Raw genomic sequence first — 26,290 nt, forward strand, 5'->3', positions numbered from 1 at the left:
CTCAAACAAAATAAATATGGTCAGGAGACAAAAAAGTAATAAAGGCCATCCAATTCCTAAAGTAGTAATCTATCTGTGTATACATATATCATATACACATACATTTATATTCATCAGAATTCAAGTAACTAAAATAAGGATTATTATTCAATTGGTTATTATGCACTAAAAATATCAAGCATCTATATAGCACTTAATGAGGCAATACATTAGGTTGTAGAAACAATACACCTGGGAAAATGTTATTTTATAATATTCTAATTACCGAATAGAGGTATCGTTGGTTAAATTGTTGCATAGCTCCTTGAAGTTGGTTACGCTGAGACTTCCATTGTTCAAAGTTTCTGACTGATTCCATAGTAGGTCGCTGCCATGTTGTTGTTCTGGTGTTATGGTCCACATAATAAACTCTTCCACGATCATCAACTCTTCTTTCCCAACTTGCCCCCAAAACAAAACAAAAAAGCCCCCAAACCCCCCATAACATGAGAAACAAAATCCTTTATTCTTAAAACTTTTGTGGCTTATGTTGTACTTAAAGCATTTAAATTCAAATTCAAGCTAGTGTCTTAAAGAATTATTAATGAAATATAGAATTTCAGAAATTATATCTCCATAAAAACAGGTAGATTAACTTGGTATCTGTATGGCACCTTGCGTGCCATATTCTACCATTATTACAATGATTTGCTTACTAACTACATATCAGCTTTGTCTAAGAAACCATACTCCCTAATCATAGTGCTTCTTTGAATTAATCACTATTTTCACACACTAAATAAGATAATAAAAATGAGCAACTATTATGGTATGTACAGAAGGTTATACCTTATTTAATGAGATATATTTTTAATAAATCAATTATCAATATTTGAACCTAGTTCAACTAAGTTTTGTAAATTTCACATATTTGAAAATAAATAGCCATAAAAAAAATTATTCTAACCCAAAAGAAAATACAGGTATAAGCTAATTTTGCTCAATTATTATAATAATCTTTTGAGTGTTTACTCTAAGGCACAGATGACATCAAAGAAGAAAAAAAAATAATTTAATGACAATAAAGGTCTCTATTATTTTTTTTAAACCCTTACCTTCTGTTTTGGAATCAAAATTGATTCCAAGGCAGAAGAGTGGTAAGAGCTAGGCAATGGGGGTTAAGTGACTTGCCCAGGGTCACATAGCTGGGAAGTGTCGGAGGCCATATTTGAATCTAAGACCTCCCATTTCTAGGCCTGGCTCTCAATCCACTGAGGTACCCAGCTGCCCCCTCTATTATTTTTTAAAAACCTTGATTAATCTAATTATTTTAGCAACAAGTCAAAAATTTAGACTAACCTAATCTATGTTACACCATAGAAGCAACAAGGCATTAACAACTTATTTTCACGTTCTTTCCTTCTCAAACTGGAGAGAATGAAATTTCTAACTATACCAGTATATTAAAAAATGCTGTAGAACAGAGGCTTCAAACCTCCAGTCAATAAAATTCCAGGGTAGCCCAAATTAGATTAAAATGTTATTGAGAAATGTTTAACATAAAAACAATAACAACATGTATAATATTCATTTATGGTTTTCTAAGTCAATATGCAGAGGCAGAAATGCATTTCTATTTATTTGACACCACTGCTAAAGAAAAATTTATGGAAGTCAGACTGATAGTAGATTCTCCAGAAGAAAGTAAGGCAACCTTTTGAAACCAGTATGATAAAGGGCAATTACTATGCTCACATTTCAAATCTTTATTGATGCCATTCCTATGTGACCTTGGACAATTCACTTTACCTCTCTTGGTCTGAATTTCTTCATCTGCAAAATTAAGGAGTTGGACTAGATGAAGGACTCTGAAGTCCCTTCTAACTCTAAATCTAACTCCAAGACCATTTTCCTCAATGTGCTAGGTTCCCATAGTATCTAGTAGTGCTCTGCTATTTAATGACTTTTTGAGACATTAATTATCTAACACAATCACAACCATCACAGAATATGAATCTAAGTGAAAAAAAGATTAACCTAATAGAGAGAATGAGGAGGTATCATTCATACATTAATCAAACACATCTCTCTCTAATCTCTCAACTCTATCTCTTTTGGGTTCCTAATTTTTGTGTTTTTAATTGTTAATTATTTGGAGCCTTTGACGGTTTTGTTTTAGATAAGAGTGTTCAAGAAAGAAAAGAGTTTGAGGAAAATGCTACTCAAAGCCAGGAAAAAAGAACAGTTCTTTCATCAATAGTGTAAATAGCAACTAGTCAGATGACCTCTTATGTGATCTAGGGGGAAAAAAGTTTGTGCAAGATTTTCTTTAACAAGCATGGGCAAAGCATTGTTTCTATAGGCCATCTGCCAGGATTTAACAAATATATGTATGCCTACAAGGAAGAAATTTAGCTAGGTGCTAATGAGAGATACAAAAATGAACTTATTTAAGTGAGGAAGAGGAAACAGACACATACTTAAATAAAATACAGGAGAATATATGATAAATATAAAACACTCACATATATCCTATGGTAGGACCTATATCCTATAATAGGATTTAGGAGGAAGGAAATAACTTTTCATTATAGCAAGGGTTCTTAACCAGATATGTCATGGAGCCCACCTTTGACAGCCCAGTAAAGTCTATGGGACTCTTCTCAGTTTATTTTTAATGCATAAAATTAATGCAAAGGATTACAAATGAAACTAATTACTGAAAGTTATTAAAATTCAGAGATGGAAGGGACTTTAGCCTATCATTTTACAGATGAGGAAACTGTGGCTCCAAGAGCCTAAATCACCTCAGTGACAAATTAAGTGGCAAAATTAGGATTTAAACCTGTCTACAAACTCTAAATCAAATTCTCTTTCATAACAGATGTAAGCACCTAAGCTAGGCACTAAAAAGAGTTCTATATGGAAAGCAGAGCATGAAAACTATGACAGAAAAGTACAAGGTAAGTTTAGAATATGAGCTGACCAGTTTGGGTAAAGTAAAGGTACAATATGTGTTACAACAGGAGTTAAAGTTGGAAAGGTGTGGGACAGATTGTGGAGAGCCTTCAATATCAAATCCAAGAGTTTGAATTTCATTCTGTGGATAATAGGAGCATAGAAATTGTTTGGTCAGTTAACTTATGATTATATCTGTGGTAAAAGAATAAATGAATCATTGATCCACAGTGTGGTACTTGCAAATATGAGCTGTAAAATCATCTAGTTTATTTGATTTGCCTCTCTCTGAAAAAACATTTAAATCTAGGTAATTTTAAAAAGAAGGCTATCATCCATTTTAAGTAGTCATTAAAATGTTTGAAAATGCTGTTGTTTAAATGTTTTAAAAAGTTTTCTCCTATGTTCAACCTTAGAAATAATTTGGCTAGTCTGAAAACTTAAACAAGTTTACCATATGCAATGGCTTATTAATTATGCATATTAAAAAATTTGACTGTACAAAATGTGAATGTCCATGTGACTAAACACAAATTAAAATATGTAAAGGATCTACATTACCCTGGTGGTAAAGGCTGTGGTCTCTCCCAAGTGGTAGTTCGTGTATTATGATCAACATAGTAAGTTCTATCATGAGGATCTTTTCTCTGTTCCCACCTTTAAATAAGAGAAAACAGCTTAAGACACTTGGAAAACATCACCTAATTTTAATTAAAAAAAAAATTTATCTAGGAGACTCATCAATACAAAGAATAGGCCACAAAATTCTAGACAATTTATAGATTTATTTTTTTTTCAAAATTCCCCAGTCACAGCTCATGGTCTTAAGTATTTCCTTTCCATTAAAATGTGTTGCCTTAATTTAAAGGCATTGGAAGGGCAGCTAGGTGGCACAGTGTGGATAAAAAGCATTGGGCATGGAGTCAGGAAAATTTCATCTTCTTGAGTTCAAATCTAGCCCCAGTCACATACTAGCTGTGTGATGCCAGGCAAGTAACTTAGTCCAGTTTGCCTCAGTTTCCTGGAGCAGCTAGGAGGTTCAGCAGATAGAGTGCCAGCTCTAGAGTCAAGGAGGAACTGGATTCAAATCTGGATTCAGGCACATCCTAAGAGTGAGATCCTGGTTAAGTCTCTTCACCCAATTGCCCAGTCCTTCTGCCTTGGAACAATATCTGTATCAATTCTAAGCCAGAAGGAAAGGTTTTTGTTTTGTTTTGCTTTTGTTTATTAAGGGATAAAAAAACTGATAATAATGTCTCTTCATGGAACTTTATACATCATCTCATTTAATCCTCATAATGCTGTGAAGTAGGTACTGCAAGTACCATTATCCTCATTTTACCATAGCAGAAACAAATGCTTAGTGAGATTTTAAGAGACTTGCACACAGGAGTCAGTAATTAAACACAGAACTGTTATTCAAAATCCAATGCTCATAATTTACTAATTTACTAGGTAGGAAATAGTACATGGAAAACTGAACATTAAGAGAATTCAGAATTATATGGAAATGATGAAATATGATCAAGGGCCAATCTGCATCTGGCTTAATTTCAACATCTAAACACCAAGAGATTATATTGCCACTTTAAGACAGAGGCTGAAAAAGTTAATACTTCTTAAACTTAATTACCGAATTCAATAATAATTTCATTTTAATGCCTCTACTAGCAATAACCTAAAATATCACTAGATGGGGGTGCTGTTCCACCTAAATCCATTCCTCTGAGGATGTAGTAATGTCCTTGTCCCTGTCACTCTTCCTCAGCCTGTTCTCCACCTTCTTGTAAGTGCTTGAGCTTCTATGTTGAGATGTCTTCCATTCCTTTCCTTTTGTATTCCAGAATCTTTTATATATTAGAAGCAGAAATGATCTAGTCCAACTTTTTTACGATACAGGGTGGGGAAACAAAAATCCAAAAGGACAAGGCTTGGCCAATGTCATTGGATCCAGTAACTGAAGCTGGGTCTTTGAACACTAAGTCCAGGGATTTTTCTACTTTATTAGAATTACTCCCATCACTTTTTTGGCATTGGTATCAACTAAGCAATAAATGGTTAATTAAGTGCCTATTATGTGCCTTTCATTGTGCTAAGCTTTGGAGTTACAAAGAGATAATCTCTGCTCTCAAAGAACTTAAAATCTAATGTGGGAGACAACACACAGACAGATGTAACAGAGGAGAAAAAAGAAATAATTAATAGAGGAAGGTATAGAATTAAGAGAGGCTGAGGAAGGTTCCAATAAAAGATGGCATTTTAATTAGGACTTAAAGGAAACCAAGGAAATCACTAGTGGGAATGAAGGAAAAATTGTTTCAGTCAAGAAAGACAGACAGAGAGATGTCAAGAGCCAAAAGCAGTTGTTCTGTTCATGGAACAAATCAGAAGGCCAGTATCATTGGATCAAATAGTACGTGTCAAGGCCTGAAGATTGGAAAGGTAGAAAAGGGGTAGGTAATGAAAGGTTTTGAAAGCCAAACAGACCATTCTGCATTTAATCCTGGATCCAAGAGGGAGCCATTAAAGTTTACTAGGGGGGTGAGGGGGGTAGGGGGGTGTTAATACATTGGCATGACTGGTCCTATACTTTAGGAAAACTACTCTAAAAGGATTTCTTTCCCATATCATCTCCCATCACACAATAAAACTCTTCTCTGGACATTTTTATTTTATAAATTCAGAAAGAAGGAAAGAGCCCAAAGAAAAAAGTTAAACAATGGCTTAGTAGCAAATAAGTGGATGGCAACAATAGTCAAGGCAACAGAGAAAAGATCCTTTCTCATGTGTAGTATTTCACTAAATTTAGTTGGTATTACTAAACAATGACTCTATTAGGAATAATAGGAAATGGTGGTCAAAGAAAGGAAAAGGAATTCCTTAAAGTTATATCCATAGTATTTTGGATCTCTTATTTAATAATAAAAACAAATTTAAAAAAGTTTAAAAGGTATTTCATTTCATAGCCATTTTTCTAAGGAATTCATGCATTCCATATATCAAGAGATTAGAAACAAAAAGTTATTAATTTTTTAAAAATTCCTAATCCAAAAAACTGACTCCATATGTCTAACAATGTAAAATGCCTGAAATTCTAAGCAGTCCAGTTAAAATATAGATTTGACATTTTCAATAGACTATGGTTGGGTCTTTCCAATTACTGAATCATTTCAGGAGCATTCATTCTCATATGGGATTTTCTCAGCAAAGATACCAGAGTAGTTTGCCATTTCCTTCTCCAGCTCATTAGACAGATAAAGAAAACTAAGGCAAACAGAGTTAAGTGATTTGCCATGGTCACACAGCTATTATGTGAGACTGAATTTTAATTCAGGTTCTTCTCCTCTCCCTCTGCCCCAGCCCTGGTTTAAAGTAATTGCTTTCTTTACCCCCCCTCCACTTACATGGAAAAAAAAAAACCAAACTAATAATTTTTAAACTTATCTTTTTAAAAAATTTGAGCCAAATTCTCACCCTCCCTCCTCATTTCCCCTCCCTGAGCCAGTAATATGATATAGATTTTATATGTGTAATAGTGTAAAACATCTTTCCACATTATGAATTCAGGTCTTCTTAACTCCAGGCTGGATGTTCTTTCCACTTTACTATCTAGCTACTCCTGGTTTAGCCTTGGATTTTTATTAATATTCTACTTCCAATTTGCTTTTGTTGCATTTCCAAATATAAGTGAGTGACTCAATAAAATTCAATACCCAATCTCCTTTTCTATTTTTCTCTTGAAAATGAGGTGTTCCATTCTTCTAACAAGTTATATAGTTTTCTCCTAATATTCTCCCCAAATTAGTTATACTCTTCTGGCAAAGCCTTCTAGAACTCAAGATTACCTCCATATTTTGATGTCACATTGAAATAGGATTTTTCTCTAGTGTATTTAAAAATAAATAAAAAAACTCTAGTTCCTTTTTTAGTCCTATTTTATTTATATTCATAATTTCTTATCTAAGAGGAGGGCAAGATTCATGCTTTATTCAGAATGATGGTTTGTGGGACAAAATTATAGACATCCTGCCTCGTTACTGATTGAGATAAACATTATGGGGGGGAAATTATTTCCATTGAGATACAGTATTATGTTGGTAAGAGAAGGGGGGAGGAATCTAGAGAGAGTGGGATAAGTAGTTGGGTTCTAAAAATTTGAGGTAATGAAGGAAAGAGAAAATGATAAAGAGGAGGAATTACTATATGTAATATATAATATTATGATATAATATAATATATTACTAATAAGATATGGTTAAAATGGTTTTAGCTGACTAGCCATAGTTATAAGATACTAAATGAACTCTTAACAGTTTGATGATATTACTGAAAAGCAACATTTGTTAGTGAAATATAATATAGGGTACTCTAGGTTTTACTTGTAATGCAATGAAATTCATTAAAAAAAAATCTTGGTAGAAACTAAATTAGAAGGGGGTAGCTAGGTAGCTCAGTGGATAAAGAGCCAGGCCTAAAGAAAGGAGGTCCTAGGTTCAAATCTGGAAGTCACTTAAGCCCCACTGCCTAACCTTTACCATTCTTCTGCCTTAAAACAAATACATAGTAGTGATTCTAAGATGTAAGGTATAGATTTAAAAACAAAAAGAGAAAAAAATAAATTAGAAGAAAAAAACATCTAGTGCCTATTTAGGAATCCATTAAATAATTTATATACTTTTAACTTGTAAATTAATGGCAGAAAACTAATCTATTCATTTTAACCCGAAATTCATAGCTAAAGTAATTTTTAACACTAATAGACATTACCTATTAGTAAGGAAGTAGGATATTACTCAGGAAGCAAAATGATCAATTTGGAAGTATGCTAAAGTGGGGGCTTCTTCTGGGTGTGGGTTGTACTTAGATGATCATTGAGGTAGGTCCCTTCAAATTCTCAACTCTAGAATTCTAAGATATGGGGGGAGGGAGGGGACAACTGGTAGCAAAAGTCAGGGGACCTGGACTAAAGTTGTGGATTTAGGTAAATCAATTCACCTCTCTGGGCCTCATTCAGAACTTTTAGAGTAAAAAGAAACATCAGAAGATCTCAATTCCCTTCTTTACACATAACATGAATTTTGTCTACAATACTCATGACAACTAGTCAACAACTTGTCATCAACCTCCCAATGAAAAACTCCAGTGTCAAGAGAATTCATCGCTATCTTCCATTCCATCTTTTAAAAAAAATCTTTGTTTGGAATCTTTGTGCTTTGTTTGTTCATTTGAAATCAGGCTCCTCATAACTTGTGTTCTGTTTGTAACTTTAAATCTGAGGTCTCCTATCCTATAACTCTAATATTCTATGACAAGCTTTTATAAAAAATCAGAACCTTTAAGAAAAAAAAGAACAGTGCCTGTCTGGTTCTACTAGGTATAGAATATACCTAAAATGGGAACGCAACAGTTTTGAAAGATTGAAAAAAAAAAACACAGCCAATTGGAAATACTGCTACTACAAACACTAATATAACAGGTGACAAGGACAACACTCTAATTTTTGAATGGCTAATTTTTTTAAAGGAAGTAAATAGAAAAAACAATTGACTTTGTAGATAACTCATGAAGCATATTCTAATATTCTAAACCTCTATCGTTTATAAAGCAAGAGCAGCAAGAGATATACCCCTCCATTTGTTAAAATCTCTAACCAAAAAAAAATTAAAAAAAAAATAGCATGATCTGTTTAATTTAATTCTAGACCTAATTGAAAAGTGAAGTTTTAATTTCTGATGAAAACATTACATTCCTAAAAAATATTTTCCCACTATATTTGGTAGAATATAATAAACATGAATGAATCTTTATTTGCCAATTGGAAATTTTGCCATACTCCCAGCTCACTTGGAACACAAATTTTCAGTATAAAGGAATAAAGAAAGAACCGATAAACAAAAACAAGTAAGATATAGTTTTATATATACATATATCTTTTGGTCAAATGACACTTCTACTGGGGAAGGGGAAGAAGGAAAGTTAACTGAGTATTTTAATATAAGAAATGATTTAAAAATAGATATAGAAGTTGTAGAAGAGGTTGATAGTATATTGACCTTCAAAAATATTCTTGGAAGTTTTAAATTTTTCATTTCAAGTAAATCCTTAGTGAATGTTGTTTTTGTGGTGATTTAAGTCCTAATGTTTAATACAGTTAGAAAATTCCAGTTAAAAGTACAAAAAGATTACCATTTTTCTATTTTTCTTCTAACTTGTCTGACTAATATTTTAGCATTAAATAAATTAGGCTGAAAAGAATTGAACTAATGTAAAACAGAGGTTTTTTAAATACCCAAAGCTCATTATCTTATATTAAAATACTACATTCAAGGAATCAACATAACCAGAATTAATCACATCTATTATTTTTTCATTAACCTATACACGTTCTTAAGAGTTGGAAAACTATAGTATTTTTGGCAGCCTTATACTCAAGACCCTTTGCCAAAATATTACCACCAAAAAAAACCCACTTTTTAAAAATGAAGAGGCCTATCAGATAAATCTGATTATTATCTGGTTTAATACCATATATTTCAACTATACAAATGAGTCAACAATTGTTATTCATTTTCAAAGTAATTACTTACGTATATATTAAAGTCTCAAACACACTATTTAGTATCCATGTTTTAAATATGGAAAGAAATTTATACAAAAACTTGATGCTTATATCACCACACATATTATTAACAAAAATATCTAACATACCCTGGTGGCAAAGGTTCTGTAATGGAATTTCCAGGCTGTTGCCTTATAGGTTCTTCAGGGACATTAGAAGATTGTCTTGGTTTGGCTGCTTCAACAGAACTATTTTTTAAATTAGAGGCAGTGTCTGTAATATTAAAAGCTTCCGGTACCATTTCTACACTGGTTGAAGCAAAGTATGCACTATTTCCAGAGCACTCAGGAATTTCCTGAGTTATAGGATCTGTAGTAGTAGTAGTAGTAGTAGTAGTAGTAGTAGTAGTAGTAGTAGTAGTAGTAGTAGTAGTAGTGCAATCAGTAGACATGGGAGTTTCTTCAGATCCTATTACAGTTTGAGGAGCAGGTGCACTATCAATTGCTGCAGATGACGATGATTCTCCATTAACTACAAAAGAAAAATTAAGAAATCTATAAAAAGCAATGGCAATACAATATTTTATTTAATAGTCAGATACTACCTCTTGTCAAATGCTAAGTAACAAGCATGAATACTTAAACATATAAGATGATGACTATGTCTTCAAGGACATACATCTTGGGTATAAAATAATGATTATCAGAATATTTAGCCAATATAGAATTGTTCAGAAATTGAGAAAGCAGAATTTTGGACTTTAAAAAACTGGAAAAATTTGGCACCAATTTACAAAAATAGTAACGATGGTTTTTCAAAGGGAAGAACCAAATTCTTTGATTATTACAAATAAAGCTTATATTTTCCCTCCTTTTCCCCTCCTATGTCCCCCCAATAGCTGACAGCAAACATCAAAAGAATGATATATGGTATGGAATGGTATCATTATTCAGAGGAATCCATTGCTATGACTTGGAGAAAACAACCAAGATCTAGAACATATGTTTATTCGCTTTCTGAACTCTTTGACCTTTAATGCCCTCCCAAATACTCTTTGATTCAGGAAAACAGGCCTTCTTTCATAGTTTGTCCTGTTTTGTTTTTTGGAGAGTCCACTAACTTCCTTTTTAAGCTATTTGTTCTCCTTTTCTTAAAGAGCTTCAATTTCATTAAAAACAACAATTTCTTCCTTTATTCTAGCAACTCTTGATGGTCTTTTTGGGCAACTGATTCTTGTCTCTCAAACTTTATAACATATAGTCTTTCTTCTGAGTTTTCTTCAACCCACAGAATTTCTTCAATGTATTGAGTATTTTCTTCTACTCCAAAGTGACAATAATATCTAGAGTGCTAAATGTGATTTCAAATTTGCTATCAGACACTTACTGTCTCTATGACTCTGGGCAAGTCAATTAATCTGCTTGCCTAAGTTTCCTCATATGTACAATGGAAATATTAATAATAGATTTTTCCTAGAGTTGTTATGAGGATGAGATAATATTTATAAAGTATTTTGAAAACCTTAAAGCACTATATAAATGTTAGCTATTATTATTTTTGGATTAGAAATTTGTGCTAGGGGAAGTCTCTGCAGTCTCCCACAGGGATAAAGAAACAGAGCAGCAAGTAGCATAGGGTGAACTAGTTGCAGTAGCAGCAGTAAACAATAGCAGAGTAGCATTCAAGCACACATGGCTTAATCTAACAGTGCAGGGAGTTCAAACCAGGATTATAGAACAGGCAATACCAAAAATCTCTTAGAAAAGTTAAGACCTAGGCTTAGGCCCTGAGCTCAGGCATATGACAAAAAAGAATAATGCAAGCAAAGCTCACAATCCAGAAACTGAGGCTAGAGAAATGAGTAAAAAAGGAAAAAAACACATAACCTCCCCCCACCAAATGTGGCAAAGAAATACCTCGAAATAAAAATAGCCCAAGGAATAATCTGAGAAGAGAGAAATAAATTCAATAAGAGAGAATAAGTTCAAATAGTTAAATGGAAAAGAAAAAGAATCTCGTGGATATGAAGACTAAAAGAATACCTGGAAGAAATGAAACATATAAAATGGAATAGCAAGGGATGAAAAACTGGCAAAAAGAATTAATACCTTAGATCAGAAACTGGGAAAGTTTAACTGGAAATTTCTGAACTCTGAAAATTAGGATGAGCCAAGAAGAAAATTATTCCATGAGATAAGTAATATTAAGACAAAATCAGAAGATTTTTAAAAATGCAAAGTGTAATAATAAAAAATAAATGACCTAGAAATAAGTGGAGATAGAAACTAAGAATCACTAGACTACACAAAAATTATAGCCAAAGCCATCCCAAACAACTGGATATTAGATTTCAAAAGATCAGAACTGTAGTGCCCTAAATTTTTAACCAATAAATGATAGAAAGTCCTTTCCTTGAGGAATAGCAACACTTAAGAACGGGGCATGTAGTCCATTAACAAATAATTGGTCCTTGCCTCTGCTTCCCACACAAAAGATCCTCAGAAGCCCTGCCTCTAGCTTTTATAGGGAGATGTGTCTTGTTTCTGATTGGCCTGAGAGTTCCATCCTTTGGACCTCCCCTGGCACTTCCCACTGGTGGATATGTCAAAAGACAAGGTGGACTTGGAAACTACAACTCTTCCCTCATTGCTCCATCGTAGGGGAGGTGGATCTTTAGCAAATTAGGAGCCTGCTTTCCTTATCCTACTTTCAAAAGCCTCAGAGAGTGTTCTCAACAGTTAAGGACTTTGAAAAAAAAAAGACAAAAGGTCCCAGAACAGTTTATATGTTTTGAGGCCTGGATTAGTTCAGCCTGACCAAGGAAGGCCAAGAGTACTGGGGGGTGGGGGAGATGAATGATTTCCCATAGAAATATTACTAATGAGTAAAATAAAATTCCAACTTTAATTTTTTCAGAATTAAAAACTGTCTAATCTGTTAGTACCTAAGGGGAAAGTAAAAAAGGAATCCATGTACATCTCCTGAAAGAAAGTCCAAGAACTTCCAATAATGTTATAGACAAATTCCAGAGCATCAAAGGAAATCTGAGTCAGAATTACATAAGATTTGGAAGTTACCACTATATAAAGGAGAGAATGATATTTAAAAAAAAAAGTAAAGCATACAATCTAGAATAACCTAACTGGTAAAGTAATTATAGGGAAGAAAGGATACTTTTAATAAAATAAATATTTTGAATCATTCTTCTGAAAAGTCTAGAACTGAACAGACATTTTGAAATGCAAATGAAGGAATAAAGAGAAACATAAGAAGGTACTAATATTTTAGGATGAATTATTTATAGACTAAGAGAAAAGAAGGAAGTGTCCTGCAAAACCCTAAAGTATTCAAGAATTGGTCATTAAGTCAATAAACATTTATTAAGCACACTATTATATGCCAGAGAAAGGCAAAAGATAGTTGCTACTCTCATAGAGCTCCCAATCTAACAGAGAAGACAAAGAGCAAATGATTACCACAAACAAACTTCACATAGAATAAATAGGAGATAATTAAAAAAGAGAAGGCATTTATTATTATTTTAAAGGATGGAAAAGCCTTCTAGAAGAAAATGGGATTTTATCTAAGACTTGAAGAAAGCTGGCCATCAGAAATGGAGAGGGAAAGCATTCCAGGAACTGAGAACAGTCAATGAAAATGCCCTGAATTAAGATAGAGAATTACTGTTTGTGAAATAGTTGGGGAGATAGCTTTAAGAAGGATTCTGAACACTAAACAGAGGGATTGGATCCTGTAGGCAATAGGGAGTCACTGGAATTTACCAAATAGAAGGGTTACATGGTTGGACTTGTGCTTTAGTGAATGAATGGAAGAGGGGCTAAAATGGGGAGAGACTTGTGGAAAGCAAGTGAAACAGTAGGCTACTGTCTAGTCATTTAAATGGTGGAATATCCTTTAGAATATCACTAGAATGTTATCTGTGATGAAGGAGTGGTTTATGATGAAGCTAGCAGTTTATAGCAGGGACTTTTCTAAAGTCCCTGATATAGCTTCCTACCTCTATAAAACCTGAGTGATTCCAGCTTCCTTGCATTTTCCTTTTCTGGAGACATAAAACACAATAGCCATGTGTAGTTAAGCACCTCTCAGACTTGGAGTCAGGATTATTGAGAAGTGTTCTAGAGTATTGAGAGAAGACTAAAGGTTAAATGCTTTTAGTTTTCTCTCCATTCTACCATTTCCCCCCCAAGATAGGAGTAGTATATACTATGATGAGAAATGCAAAAAAAGTGGGAATAGAAGACTATAATCATACAAGATTCTGAATTAAACAAACATCTGAAAGACTGAGGAGCCACAGTACTTCTGGACAACTAAAATTCAATTTTCTCAAACATGACAGTTCACTTCTCAAACAATTGTAACATCTTTCAGAGTTATTACAAATAATTTTAGGTGTTAAAATGATGTTTAAATAGAGAGCAGAATCTGTCAAATTGATCTTGTCCGCACTGGGAAATCCATCTAAAGATAAAAAATACAATCCATCTATGACTGAGTAGATGTGTCCTAGGGCCACAGTGGCAAACCTATGGCACCTGTGCCAAAGGAGGCACTCAGAGCCCTCTCTGTGTACAAGTGCACTATCGATCACCACAACAGAGTTTGCCAGAGTTCGTTATAGAAAGCCAGAGGAACTCAAGGCAGAGCTGCTCCCTTCCCCCTCTCTACATGTGCCTAAGGATATTTCTCACATTGCTTGCCCCACTAAAATGTTCACTATCACTGCCCTAAGAAACGCTTAAGGCACAAAGAAGTTAATGATTTTCCCAGTCATGTCTTGTGTCACAGTCAGAACTTTAGTAACTTATCTACTATAGCATGTTGCTTTCCATGTGCCTGCCTGCCTGCCTGAATGACTATCTCTTTATGTGTAAGTATGGATATGTAAATATATCTTGAGAAAAAGGCAAGTATACAGATATTGCAAGAACTATTTTAAAGGTAAGAGTATCAACTTCTAAATTACTTGGCAGCACCCAATAGTTCCATTCAGAATTTTCACAAAACTTTTTACCACTTTCATCTTCACCCAAAACATAATTTTCCAAATTAATAATTAAGATTTCTTGAAAAAAAAATTAAAATTTTTAAAATTGATTAATTATAATATTTTTAAATGGTTACATGATTCATGCTCTTTCCCTCCTATCCTCCCTTCCGACCTCCTGGAACTGATGAGCAATTCCACTGGGTTTACATGTATCACTGTTCAAAACCTATTTCCATATCATTAACATTTGTAATAGAATGATCATTGAAAGTCAACGTCCCCAATCATATACCCATTGACCCATGTGATCAATCATATGTTTTTCGTCTTCATTTCTACTCCCACAGTTCTTTCTCATAAGTCCCTCAGGATTGTCTTGGATCATTGCATTGCTACTGGTAAAGAAGTCCATTACATTCGATTGGGCCATAATGTATCCGTCTCTGTGTACAATGTTCTCTTGGTTCTGCTCCTTTCACTCTGCATCAATTCCTGGAGGTCTTTCCAGTTCACATAGAATTCCTCCAGTTCATCATTCCTTTCAACACATTAGTATTTCATCACCATCAGATACCATAATTTGTTCAGCTATTCCCCAACTGATGGACACCCCCTCATTTTCCAGTTTTTTTTTTCACTACAAAGAATACAACTATTAATATTTTTATATATGTATTTTCCCCCATGGGATTTGAAAAAAACAATTTTGAAACTCAAGCAAGTAATAGAGATATTCTTATAATCAGAAAAAAACCCCAACATAATGAATTTCTTTTAATGTTTTTATTTAGTATGGACCTATCCTTTTATATATTCCCTCTACTACTAATGCAGATTAGCAGCTGTTCTGCAACTTATAATTTTAAAGAGTTCTCTAAGGAGAGAACTAATAGCTTGAATGTGACTGGCCCAGGGACACATACATAGTCACTATATACTAGAAGCAGGTCTTAAACCTAGCATTTACTTACTCCAATTCAGGCTCTTTATCTACGCTAAGAGTCTCTTTAAATGATTCACAAAGGGGACTAAAACATGGAACAATTCAAATAACTTAAATAATTTTCTTTCAACATTTGTAAACTCAGAATTCCTATGTAATTATTACCAAGCAAATATTTTAAACATGAGAGAAGTCAGCAGACACGTAAAAATTGATTTATGTATTAAACTTAACAACTTTTCAATATGACATTTTTCAATGTTTTTCCTTCCTTACCAATGTTATTGGCAGACTGAGAAGTAAGTGGTTTAGAAGCTGGTGTATTTTTAGGTCTGGTCGCAATATGAGAAGGAGAAGAGGGTATGCTGTCTCCATTAAGTACATGTATGCAGAATGAATTTTGTACTACAGGGTTTGTAGGTGCATGGTTATCTATTCCATTAGCAACTTCAATGGCAGGTCTTCCAAAAAAAAGAAAGAAAAGAAAAATGAAATTTTGCCTTACACCAATAAAACAACCTGACATAAAAACCATAAGGCATAAGAGATCTTAAAAGGATATTTAGAATCAAACCTTCTTACTTTTTCATTAATATACAGACATAAAATAAATCTATATCTCATATTACAAATTCCATTGTTCAGCTAGAAGAAAAGGGACACATATAAGTAAGTATACTGGCAATTCTATCATTTAGATGCTATCACAAACAATGCAAAATGATACGGAGATCATGCATTTCTGACAAAATTCATAAAAGCATTCTTACCTAAATGAATTGTAAAAAAGAATAAGAATATAACCTATTAGGCTTTTCTATCAGTGACCATAGCTTTATAAAAAATAAATCAATATTAAATCCTTTGAGGGATATATATAAGACTTCTAACAAGACAAATGATCTCCTTATGAGGCATTTTTTAATATTTCAAAAAAGAAAATTATCAGATACTAAACTATGTTATACCAAATCTATTAAAGATAATGAATTTGTGCAAAATGACATTTAAGATCTCTGCTTATTATAAATAATTTAAAAATTCAGGGTACTACCAGAATAAAATGCACCTATGGTAACTTTTTTACATTCCACTTTGTTTTGCAGTATTGCCTTGATTTTCTCAGCACAGAGCATCATCATAAATAAATTCAATGTTTTCATTAAATAATATTTCTCTAATATTAACCGTTCTGGCTTTTTATATAGAAATTTACTAGAAGTATTAATAACTATGTAACTCAACAAATATTAGAATTCTCTCATGGGCCATTTTGAACAATAAACAAATCAATTGAAAAATCTGAAAATTCTTATATTTCTAGGCTTAAATTCTTCTAAATTTTATCTTTTAGATTCTTTTACCACTGGTAGAAGTATCCTAGACCAGGAGTTCTTAACCTGGGGGTCAAGGTACTTATTTTTAAAAATATTTTGATAATTACATTTTAACATAATTGGTTTCATTTTTAAAAACATTCTGAGTAAGAATCCATAACACAAAAATAGTTAAGAATCCTTGTCAGAAGGATCATCCTTCCTGGAGAAATGTTGAATATTTCAGAGGATGGGCCCCAAATATTTCAGCAATTTAATGATCCATTTTTTCCTTTTTCTGACAAACTAAATTTTATTTGTTACAAATATAACATGCCTAAATTTATTTTAGGGAGCATTTTCATAAGAAAAAAGTTACTATTTTCTTAGGAACTTGTATATATATGGCTGTGTGTGTGTGTGTGTGTGTGTGTGTGTGTGTGTGTGTGTGTGTGTGTAAGAAATCTTTATTTGTATAAGAATTAAAAATTAAATTTTAAAAGTTCCAAATAGTGGAAATGTACTATTTCTTACTGATACAATTATTAAAATTAAACATTTCTAACCTGGTTGCAGTCCTGGCTGAAGTTTCTCTGTTTTCATACATGGCATCACCATTCTGCTGTACTTCTACTAAATAATAAGAAACAAATAAATAGAGCTTTTTTCCCCCTCCCTCATTGAAACTGTATGCATTATTTTTTTATTTCAAAGGCATATGAATTCACTTACTGGCTGCTGCTGCTGAAGTGCAATTTGTTAGTGTTTCTTGTTCAGCTACGAATCCATCTAGCACAACTGTCAGTTCACCAGTTTGCACTATTCCACTCTTGTTTTCTAAGGAGAGTTTTAATTGTTCTTTCACTCTTTCCACTACCAAAAAAAGAAAAAGAAATAGAAAATAAAGTCTAATTCAGTTTTTTAAACATAAAATGATACTTTTAAATAAAAATAAGATTTCTAAAAAACAATACAAATCTATTGGTATCTCAATATGGTTCCTAATGACTATTCATGTGAGGGGGAGGAGAACACACAACCAAAATTGTAAACTAGGTGCTGGGGGTACCTAGGTGGCTCAGATCTAGAGAATGAAACCCAGGTTTAGAGACAGGAAGTCATGAGTTCAAATCTGGTCTCAGACACTTCCTAGCTGGGTGACCTTAGACAAGTAACTTAAAATCCACTGCCTAGTCCTTACTACTCTTCTATAAGAGTTTTAAAAAAAAAATCTATAAAGGGGGAGGGAGAGAGAGAGAGAGAGAGAGAGAGAGAGAGAGAGAGAGAGAGAGAGAGAGAGAGAGTGTGTGTAAGAGATCTAACTAGCTGAAAAACAGTAGTCATCCAAATTTAGTTCTCTGTCTCTCTTGTATTTTAGAGGATGGCCTATGACAGACATATGCTAGCAAATGACAAATCAGAAACAACTGACAGACCCCTGGGCTGTCCAAAGTCAAGCCTAAGATATCATTGGTACATGTGAGACGCAGGAAAGTGAGGTAAAACCATCTATATATTTCACGTCACTTCCTCTCCCTGGCCTCTTTGTCGGCAGAGAGGTTTCTGGCTGGCAGCATGCTGAGCATTTCGGCATCTTGGCATGGCAGCAGCTATTGTGCAGTTTGGCGCTGAGTTTTCCCTTGATACTATACTGGGAGAAGCTGAGTAGCTAGTTCAGGTTTAGGCATCTTAGCTGATCTCTCTCGGAGTTTAGGCTGATACTTTCTCCTTTATCTTCCAAACACTATCCTCTTAGAGAAAGCCTCTAATCTTTCCCCTGGCACAGGCCAGGTGGGAGAAATCCTACACCTTTTCCCTCTCCCTTCTCCTTCATTTCTTTCCTCTATATTAATTCAAATCACCATAAATTTCCAGCTGACTTGGGTATTTTTATTTGGGATATTCCCTGGCAACCAAAATTAATTTAGATTAGGTCACAACCCTAAAATTATCCTTACATTACGCCACAAAGACTCTTCACCGAGTCACCCATCACCCTTGGGTTTGAGGGGCTCCCTACCTGAAAACTATTTCAAAGCCATTCAACACTGCCCCACTATGACTTCTAAGAAATAATGACAATTCACATTTATTAACACTTTTAAGATTTATAAAGTTCTTTTACCTACAGAATTACATTTGAGTCACACAAAAATTTGGGTCATACAAGTATTACTCTTTACATTTTACACATGAAGAAACAGACTCAAGAAAGATTAAATAGCCTTAAGAAAGTAAAAAAAGTTTACTTAAGATGGTATTTGAATCCAGGATTTTTGCTGAAAACTCTTTTTAAAAAAAATTATACTGCTAAAACTGCCTCTCAAACAATAATCTACCATACTCAATTAATGAATAGCTAGATATAGTCTGCTAGAAACAAAACCCTGCATATTTGTTGCATAATACCATATACAGAAGAAAAGTCAGGAAGGCTAGAAAGTTAAATCTTAAGGAAAGACTTATGGGAGAGTTCATTTGGGACACACAAATGTCTATCAAATAACACCAACTAGAACTATTCTCTTTGTAGATAAGACTAGACATGTAAAATTAAATTAAATTAACATGCTAAGTGCAGTTAAGATGGCAGAATAGAGAGAAGCAATGTAGCCAAGTTCGTCTCCACAAACTCCTCCAGACAGGTCAAGAAAATGCATCAACCTGAGTCCTGATTAGGAAATGAAGAAAAAGTCATATTGAATCCTTCATCCAGCCCAGGTTGGTATACATAGGGAGACAGTTAGGGAGAACTTGGGACACTCATGACATGAGTTGGGCTAGAAGCATAATACATGGAGCACTCAAGATCCTAAGGAAAAACTATAAAAAAAGAAAATGAAGTCTAAGATCCATAATGAGATATATTCCCAGACCCACAGTGATGATGCATTGTGATAAGGATAGGTACCAGCTGGCAGCTTTGTTACATACAACCCATTCCTTACTAGCTGCTGCTGCTGCAGGTCATGAGTGGAGGTCAAAGTTTTCTGCTACAGAGAGGCCCTAGGTAGTGTACAAAGGAAGAAATGAAAAAGTTAGCAGCAGCAGCAGAAATAACTGTGTTGTAGCCCAGGCTGCAGGTTTAAAGCTCTGTTCTAAAGTCAGCATAACCAGGAAGAAATTTCAGGATGAAAGGGAGCCTACAATTCCCTTTTTTTTAAATAGTGGCTGAATTTGTTTTTGGTAAGTATATTCTTAGGTTTTTTTATATTGTCTGCAGTTATTTTATTTTTTTCCTCAATTGCATGTAAAAAGTTTCCAACATTTTTCAAAGAATATTAAGTTTTGAATTCTCTCCCTCCCTCCCAGCCTCACATAGCTCCATATAAATTTTTTTTTTTTTGCTGAAGGAAACTCAAATAGAAAAGAAATTAAGAAAGTGAAAAAAGTTTGCTTTGTTCTGACTCCAGATTAAGTTCCCTTTCTCTGGAAGCAGATGGCAATTTTTATCATGCATACTTTGGGTCACTGTACTGCCAAGAATAGCTATTATTCATAATTATTTATTATAAAGTATTCCTTTCACTGTACAATGTTCTCCTGGTTCTGCTTATTTCACTGTTTTCAGTTCATGTAACTTCCCAGCTCCTGCTGCTTGTCATTTCCTACAGCACAATAGTATGCCATTACAATCATATACTATACCTTACTCAGCCATTCCACAACCGATGGGTATCCCTTCCCTTTCAAATCTTTGCCCCCTTAAGAAGAGCTGCTTTAAATGTTTTTGTACATATAGGTCTTTCTCTTTTTTGTTTTTTTATCTCTTTGGGATACAAACCTTGTAATGTTATTGCTGGGTGAAAGGGTATGTACTGTTTTAAAGCCCTTTAGGCATAGGTATAAATTGCTTTCCTGAATGACTTGAACTCATTCACAACTCCCCCAACAATGCATCTGTGGCCTAGCTCTCCCATAATCTCTCCAAGTTTTGTCATTTTCTTTTTCTATCATAATCGCCAATCTGATAGGAATGGGGTGATACCTCAGAGTTGTTTTAATTTGCATTTCTCTAAATAATAGTGATTTAGAGCTTTTTTTTTTCATGACTAGAGAGCTTTAATTACTTTGAGAATTGTCTGTTCATATCTTTTGACCATTTGCCAATTGGGGAATGACTTGTATATATCCTTATATATTCAACTCAGAGAAATGAAGTCTTTATTAGAGTTTTGTTAAAAAAAAATTTTGCATCGTTATGATTACTGTGCAATACTTTCCATACTATTTATCCCTGTTTAGTTTCTGACCTCCACCTCCCTCAATTTGTTCTTTCTATCAACGCCATTCTCCTTCTACTTTCCTGTGGAGTAAGATAACTTTCTATAACCAACTGATTGTGTATGTTCTTCCCTTATTGAATCAATTCTGACAAGAGTAAGGTTCATGAGATTTCCTCCCCACCTTCACCAGTTTTACCTCCACTAAACACTCTTTCATGTCTCTTATGTTAAATAATTTACCCCAGTACTGGCGAACCTAGCAGCCCAATGAGAGTACTTTCTCCCTCCTCTGTGTGGAGTGAGAGGAGAGTGGGTGCTCCTGGCACTTGGTGGGGGTGGGGTAGGGGTAGTGGTCTCTGTAAGGTTTGCCATTACTTTTTTACCCCATTCTATTCTTCCCTTCCCCCTCCTTCCAAAGCATTCCTCTTTCTCATACCTTAATTTAATTTTTTATATCATCCCAGTATATTCAACTCACACCCTCTCCCTCTATCTATGTATTCTACTAACTGCCCTAATAATAAATAATGACTTTGGAGTTACAAGAATCAATTAATCATGTAGGAATGTTCAAAATTTAAACTTATTGGATGTCTTTTGATTTCTCTTTCCTATTTACTTTTTTACTATTCTCGAGTCTTGTTTTTAAAAGAGTAAAATTTTCCATTTGCTCTGATCTTTTCATCATATGTGGTTTAAATTTAGGTTTTTGCTAAATAAGAGTTATAAAATAATATTGTGGTTGCTAATTTTAAAATATTATAGCTTAAGTCAAAATGTCTTTTAGCAGCTTTTATTTACAAAGAGGTGGAAAGAATGAGAGTGTAAAATGTAGATAAAGAGACAGATTCCTAACAAGCCTACCCAGCCCTTCTCTGGTGAAGTCCAGCTCAGCCCCAGCAGGGGCTTCCCCAAGTCACTGTCTCCCAGTCAATTTTTCAGCAATCCTCAAACAAAAGTTCCAGTAATGTCTTCAGTCAGAGTTCCACAAATACAATCTCCTCCAAAGCCAAGGCAAGGAATCTCAACTATGCACTTCAAATGCCAGGAAAGGAATGATGTCCCAGACTGTGTTGGTCTCTTTTTATAGTCCTTTTTCTGTGTCACTTCCTATTACTTCCCCCTCCTCCTTCACAGAAACCAACTGCAGATTTTCAATTTGCCTAGCACTGCAGGTGGGGGAGATAAATAGGGGGAATGGTCTTTGGAGGTGGGAGCTTACCCTAGTAAGTGACTTGTGAACTCTAGTACTTAATGGTAAGTAGGGGTACTTTAAGTTATTGATTTGATTAGCTAAAAATAGACAAAGGGTGAGTTAATACAATCTTCACAATCAGAAATGCTTTAAAGTACTCTATTTCAGTAAATACCCAATTTTTCCCCTGAAAAATTATGTTCAGTTTTGCTGGGTTAATGATTCTTTGTTGAAGTCTTCACTCCTTTGTTCTCTGGAATATCATATTCTAGGCCTTCTGATCCTTCAATATAGAAGCTTCTAAGTCTTGTGTTAGCCTGACCATGGCTCCATATCTGAATTGTTTTTATTTGGCTGCTTGCAATATTTTCTCCTGGACCTGGGAGTTTGGGAACATGGCTATAATATTCCTGGGAGTTATTCTTTTGGAATCTCTTTCAGGAAGTAATTAGTGGTTTTTTACCATTTCTATTTTGTCTTTTGGTTCTAGAATATCAGGGCACTTTTCCTTAACAATTTTTTGAAAGATGTCCAAGTTATTTTATTTATTATGGCTTTCAGGTAGTCCAATAATTCTTAAAGTACCTCTCCTGGATTTATTTTCCAGGTCAGTTGTTTTCCCCATGAGATATTTCAAATTTTCTTATATTTTTTTTATTCTTTTGACTTTGATTATTTCTTGATGTCTCATGGAATCATTAGCTTCCACATGCCCAATTCTAATTTTTAAAGTATGATTTTCTTGAGTGAGCTTTTGTACCTCCTTTTGCATTTGACCAATTCTACTTTGCAAAGAATTCTTTTCCTCAGTGAACTTTTCCCAGAGTCGATTGTCTTTCAAGAAGGGTTGTTTTTTTTTTAATTACATTTTTGAATATCTTTTTCCATTTGGTCAGTTCTCTTTATTTAAGAAGGTCTTCTCTTCTTTGGGTTTTTTTGCCTCCTTTACCAATTGGCCTATTCTGTTTCTTAAAGTATTGATTTCTTCAGTAATTTTTTGTGCCTCTTTTAGCAGGCTGCGGAGTCTTTTTTCATGATTTTCCTGTATCAATCATTTCTTTTCCCAATTTTTCTTCTACCTCTTATTTGATTTTTAAAATCCTTTTTGAATTCCTCCATTAAATTCTTTTTGAATTTGAGAAGCTTTAGATGCTGCAGTACTGACTTTGTTGTCTTCTTCTGAGTTTGAGACTATCCTGTCACCAAGATACTTTGTTTAGTTCCTTTTTTTTGTTGTTTGCTCATTTTCCTGCTTTTTCCTTTTAGTTTAAAAGACTGTTAAAGTTGAGCTCTGTAACTGTGGGGAAGGGAGTATTGTTTTAAGCTTCAGATTCTTTGTGTAGCTGCCTTGAGAGCTAGCACGGGGGAATCTATGTATCTGCTTTCAATTCTTCCAAAGTGGTATGATATAAGAAGAGGTATATTTAATATTCTCCTGGTCTGTGACCCCAAACATTCTTTTACCCCTTGGAACTATGACTAAGGTTCCCTGTTTCCCTATGACTACAAGTGCTAATGTGTGCTGGTGCTCTTCCTTACCCTATGACTGCACCCCAGGGCCAAGACCTGGTTCTGCATATGGACAATGCAACAAGAGTCTTGCACTCGGCAGCAAAGGGCTCCCTGAAATCTCCTTCTGGGTAGTTGTCCAACCTTCCCTTACCATCTGTTCCTGAGAGTTCCGGAAGCCTGGGGTGCTGTAGGCCCAGTCCTGCGCACTGTGTTCCATCTCCATCCGGGTGTACTAAATTCCTCCTGCTGGCCTTCTAAGTCGTTCTGGGCTGAAAAATTACTTCCTCTTGTATTTTTGTGGGTTATGTTGCTCCAGAATTTGTTTTGAGGCAATCTGTCATTGCTTTTTGGAGAGTAAATTGACAGAAATCAAATAGAAAGCTAATCCACCATCTTGGCTCCCCGTAGTCTACAATTCTGCCTCTTCTAGGCTAAAAGCGATTTCCAGCTAGCTGATAAGGGTAGAGTCAAATAAGCAGTCTATTCTTACTCAAACCCAAACCCAGGTCAGGATTTTAGAGCTCAAACCAAGATGGCAACAATCAGACTTTATCCTGAACAAGACCACTTTGGGAGCAACTAAAAACTTGCATTTCCCTAACCAGTCTTGGATAGACTAGAATGACACAATACTTAATTATCCCATGAAAGCTGCAATAGATCCAGTCTATACATTCCCTCTAGAAGTGCTAGAGAGCCTAGTTGGGCCTTAAATTCTAAAATAGTGTGTGTGGTGTAAAAATGGAGATTTGAACCCTGGACTTCAATTTCCAGAAGTCCTTGCTCTAGTTCCTAGGATGCCCTCTAATCTCACTGAGATCCTCACCTGGGCGAGATCAAAATTTCTATTTAAACTGGCTGTAAAGCCTACTCCTCTCTCTTCCTACTTCTGTTTCTTAGGACACGCGACTCTCTACCTAGAAGGCAAGATGTGAGTGATTGTGAATGGGCTCTCTTGGCCTAAACAAGTGCTTTCTTATTTTGTATTTTCTTTACTTCTTAACCTTTAATAAACCTTCCTAAAAATATAATACTTTTAGCAGAAAAACTAATTTTTACTGCTACAGTGGGGAGGGGGGGGGAAGAAGCACATTATAATGAACTATTATGGTGGCATGGTCAATCAAGACAAAAACAATTAAGAGAATGACTCAGAAAAACACAGCCTGAGCACAAATTCAACTAGAATTGCTGGAAGAGATGAAGCAAGAGTTTTATTTTTTTAAAGGAATCAAAAACTTTTTAATAAATGTAACATGTGTGAGGAAAAAGAGGAAATGAGAACTAAAGGTAAAGGAATTAGAAAGGGAATTTCAGCTTAGATACAAAATCCCACCCACACAACAAACACCCTAAAAATTAGAATGGACTAAATACAAGCCAGTGATTTCATAAGGCAAAAAGAAATGTTAAAATGAAGTGAAAAGACTAAAGGAAAAAAAAGAAGAAAAGGGAAGGTATTTCATAGCAGAAAAAAAAAAACCTGGAAGTCAGAAGAAAAAATTTATGATTCATTGGACTATCTGAACATCATGACCAAAAAAAAAAAAAGAACCTAGACACCCTATTTCAAGAAATCTTAAAATTACCCAGACCTCTTCGAACTAGAGAACAAAGTGAAAATAGAAAGAATCTCTCAGTCACCTCTTAAAAAGATACTCCTAAAAACAACACAGCTAAAACTGAGAGTTTCCAGGTCAAAGAAAAAAAAGACTATAATCAGCCAGAAAGTAAAAGTTCAAGTACAAAGGATCCACAATCAGGATCACTTATGATTTAGAAGCTGCCTCTATAAAAGAGCAGAGAATTTGGAATATGATATTGCAAAAGGCAAAGGACATGTCTGTTTATTTTTTTAAGCCCTTACCTTCCATCTTTTTGGATACTAAATTGACAGAAATCAAATGGAAAGCTAATCCACCATCTTGACTCCCAATAGCCTATAATTCTGCCTTTTCTAGGCTAAAAGTGATTTCCAGCTAGCTGATAAGGTAGAGTCAAATAGCATCTTGGAATCCATACCGTGTATTAGTTCCAAGGCAGAAGAGTGGTAAGGGCTAGGCAATGGGGGTAAGTGATTTGCCTAGGGTCAGATACCTAGGAAGTGTCTGAGGCCAGATTTGAACCCAGGACCTCCCATTTCAGGGCCTGACTCTCAATCCACTGAGCTACCTAGCTCCGGAATATGTGTTTATAAGAACATACTATGCCACAGAACCTGTGGAAAAGACTTAATGAATTTTAATTCATTTCAACTCTACAATGACTATGCCAGGTAGGTACTACTATGATTCCTATTTTACAATTGAGGAATCTGAGGCAAATGAAAGTTAAGTGATATTTGAACTCAGGTATTCCTGGCTCCAGGCCCTGTACTCTGTCCACTGTACTAGCTAGGTGCCTCCCTTCGCCCATATTTCCCTGCTCACTCATATTTGCATCTAAAAACAATAAATGAAGAATGCTGTTGAAGAGTTTAAATCATCCAAAGAATTAATGATAAAAATGAGTAATTAATTTTTAATTTACTTAAAAAGCTTTTAAATTCACTTTTAAAAATTTAAGTTACTTCATAACAATATATAGTA

General features: G+C 34.5%; 1 protein-coding gene across 10 annotated transcripts in view; it reads right to left on the reverse strand.

The window, feature by feature from the left end:
* The window catches only part of WWP1 (WW domain containing E3 ubiquitin protein ligase 1), a 176,164-nt gene that overhangs the window by 63,252 nt on the left and 86,622 nt on the right, over nt 1-26,290 (reverse strand). For 5 of the 10 annotated variants that reach the window (XM_007488064.3, XM_007488063.3, XM_056823348.1 and 2 more), the window contains 6 exons: nt 17,502-17,642; nt 17,336-17,402; nt 15,730-15,914; nt 9,646-10,027; nt 3,499-3,594; nt 266-440 (listed from right to left, as the gene is read on the reverse strand). In XM_007488064.3, coding sequence (XP_007488126.2) covers nt 266-440; nt 3,499-3,594; nt 9,646-10,027; nt 15,730-15,914; nt 17,336-17,402; nt 17,502-17,642 — 1,046 coding nt within the window. Of the gene's footprint in view, nt 1-265; nt 441-3,498; nt 3,595-9,645; nt 10,028-15,729; nt 15,915-17,335; nt 17,403-17,501; nt 17,643-26,290 lie in introns of those variants that run through there. The other 5 variants (XM_056823349.1, XM_007488066.3, XM_056823350.1 and 2 more) reach the window with 2 other exon arrangements.

The sequence above is a fragment of the Monodelphis domestica genome, chromosome 3 (assembly GCF_027887165.1).
Source record: "Monodelphis domestica isolate mMonDom1 chromosome 3, mMonDom1.pri, whole genome shotgun sequence".
NCBI classification, from domain to species: Eukaryota; Metazoa; Chordata; class Mammalia; order Didelphimorphia; family Didelphidae; genus Monodelphis; species Monodelphis domestica.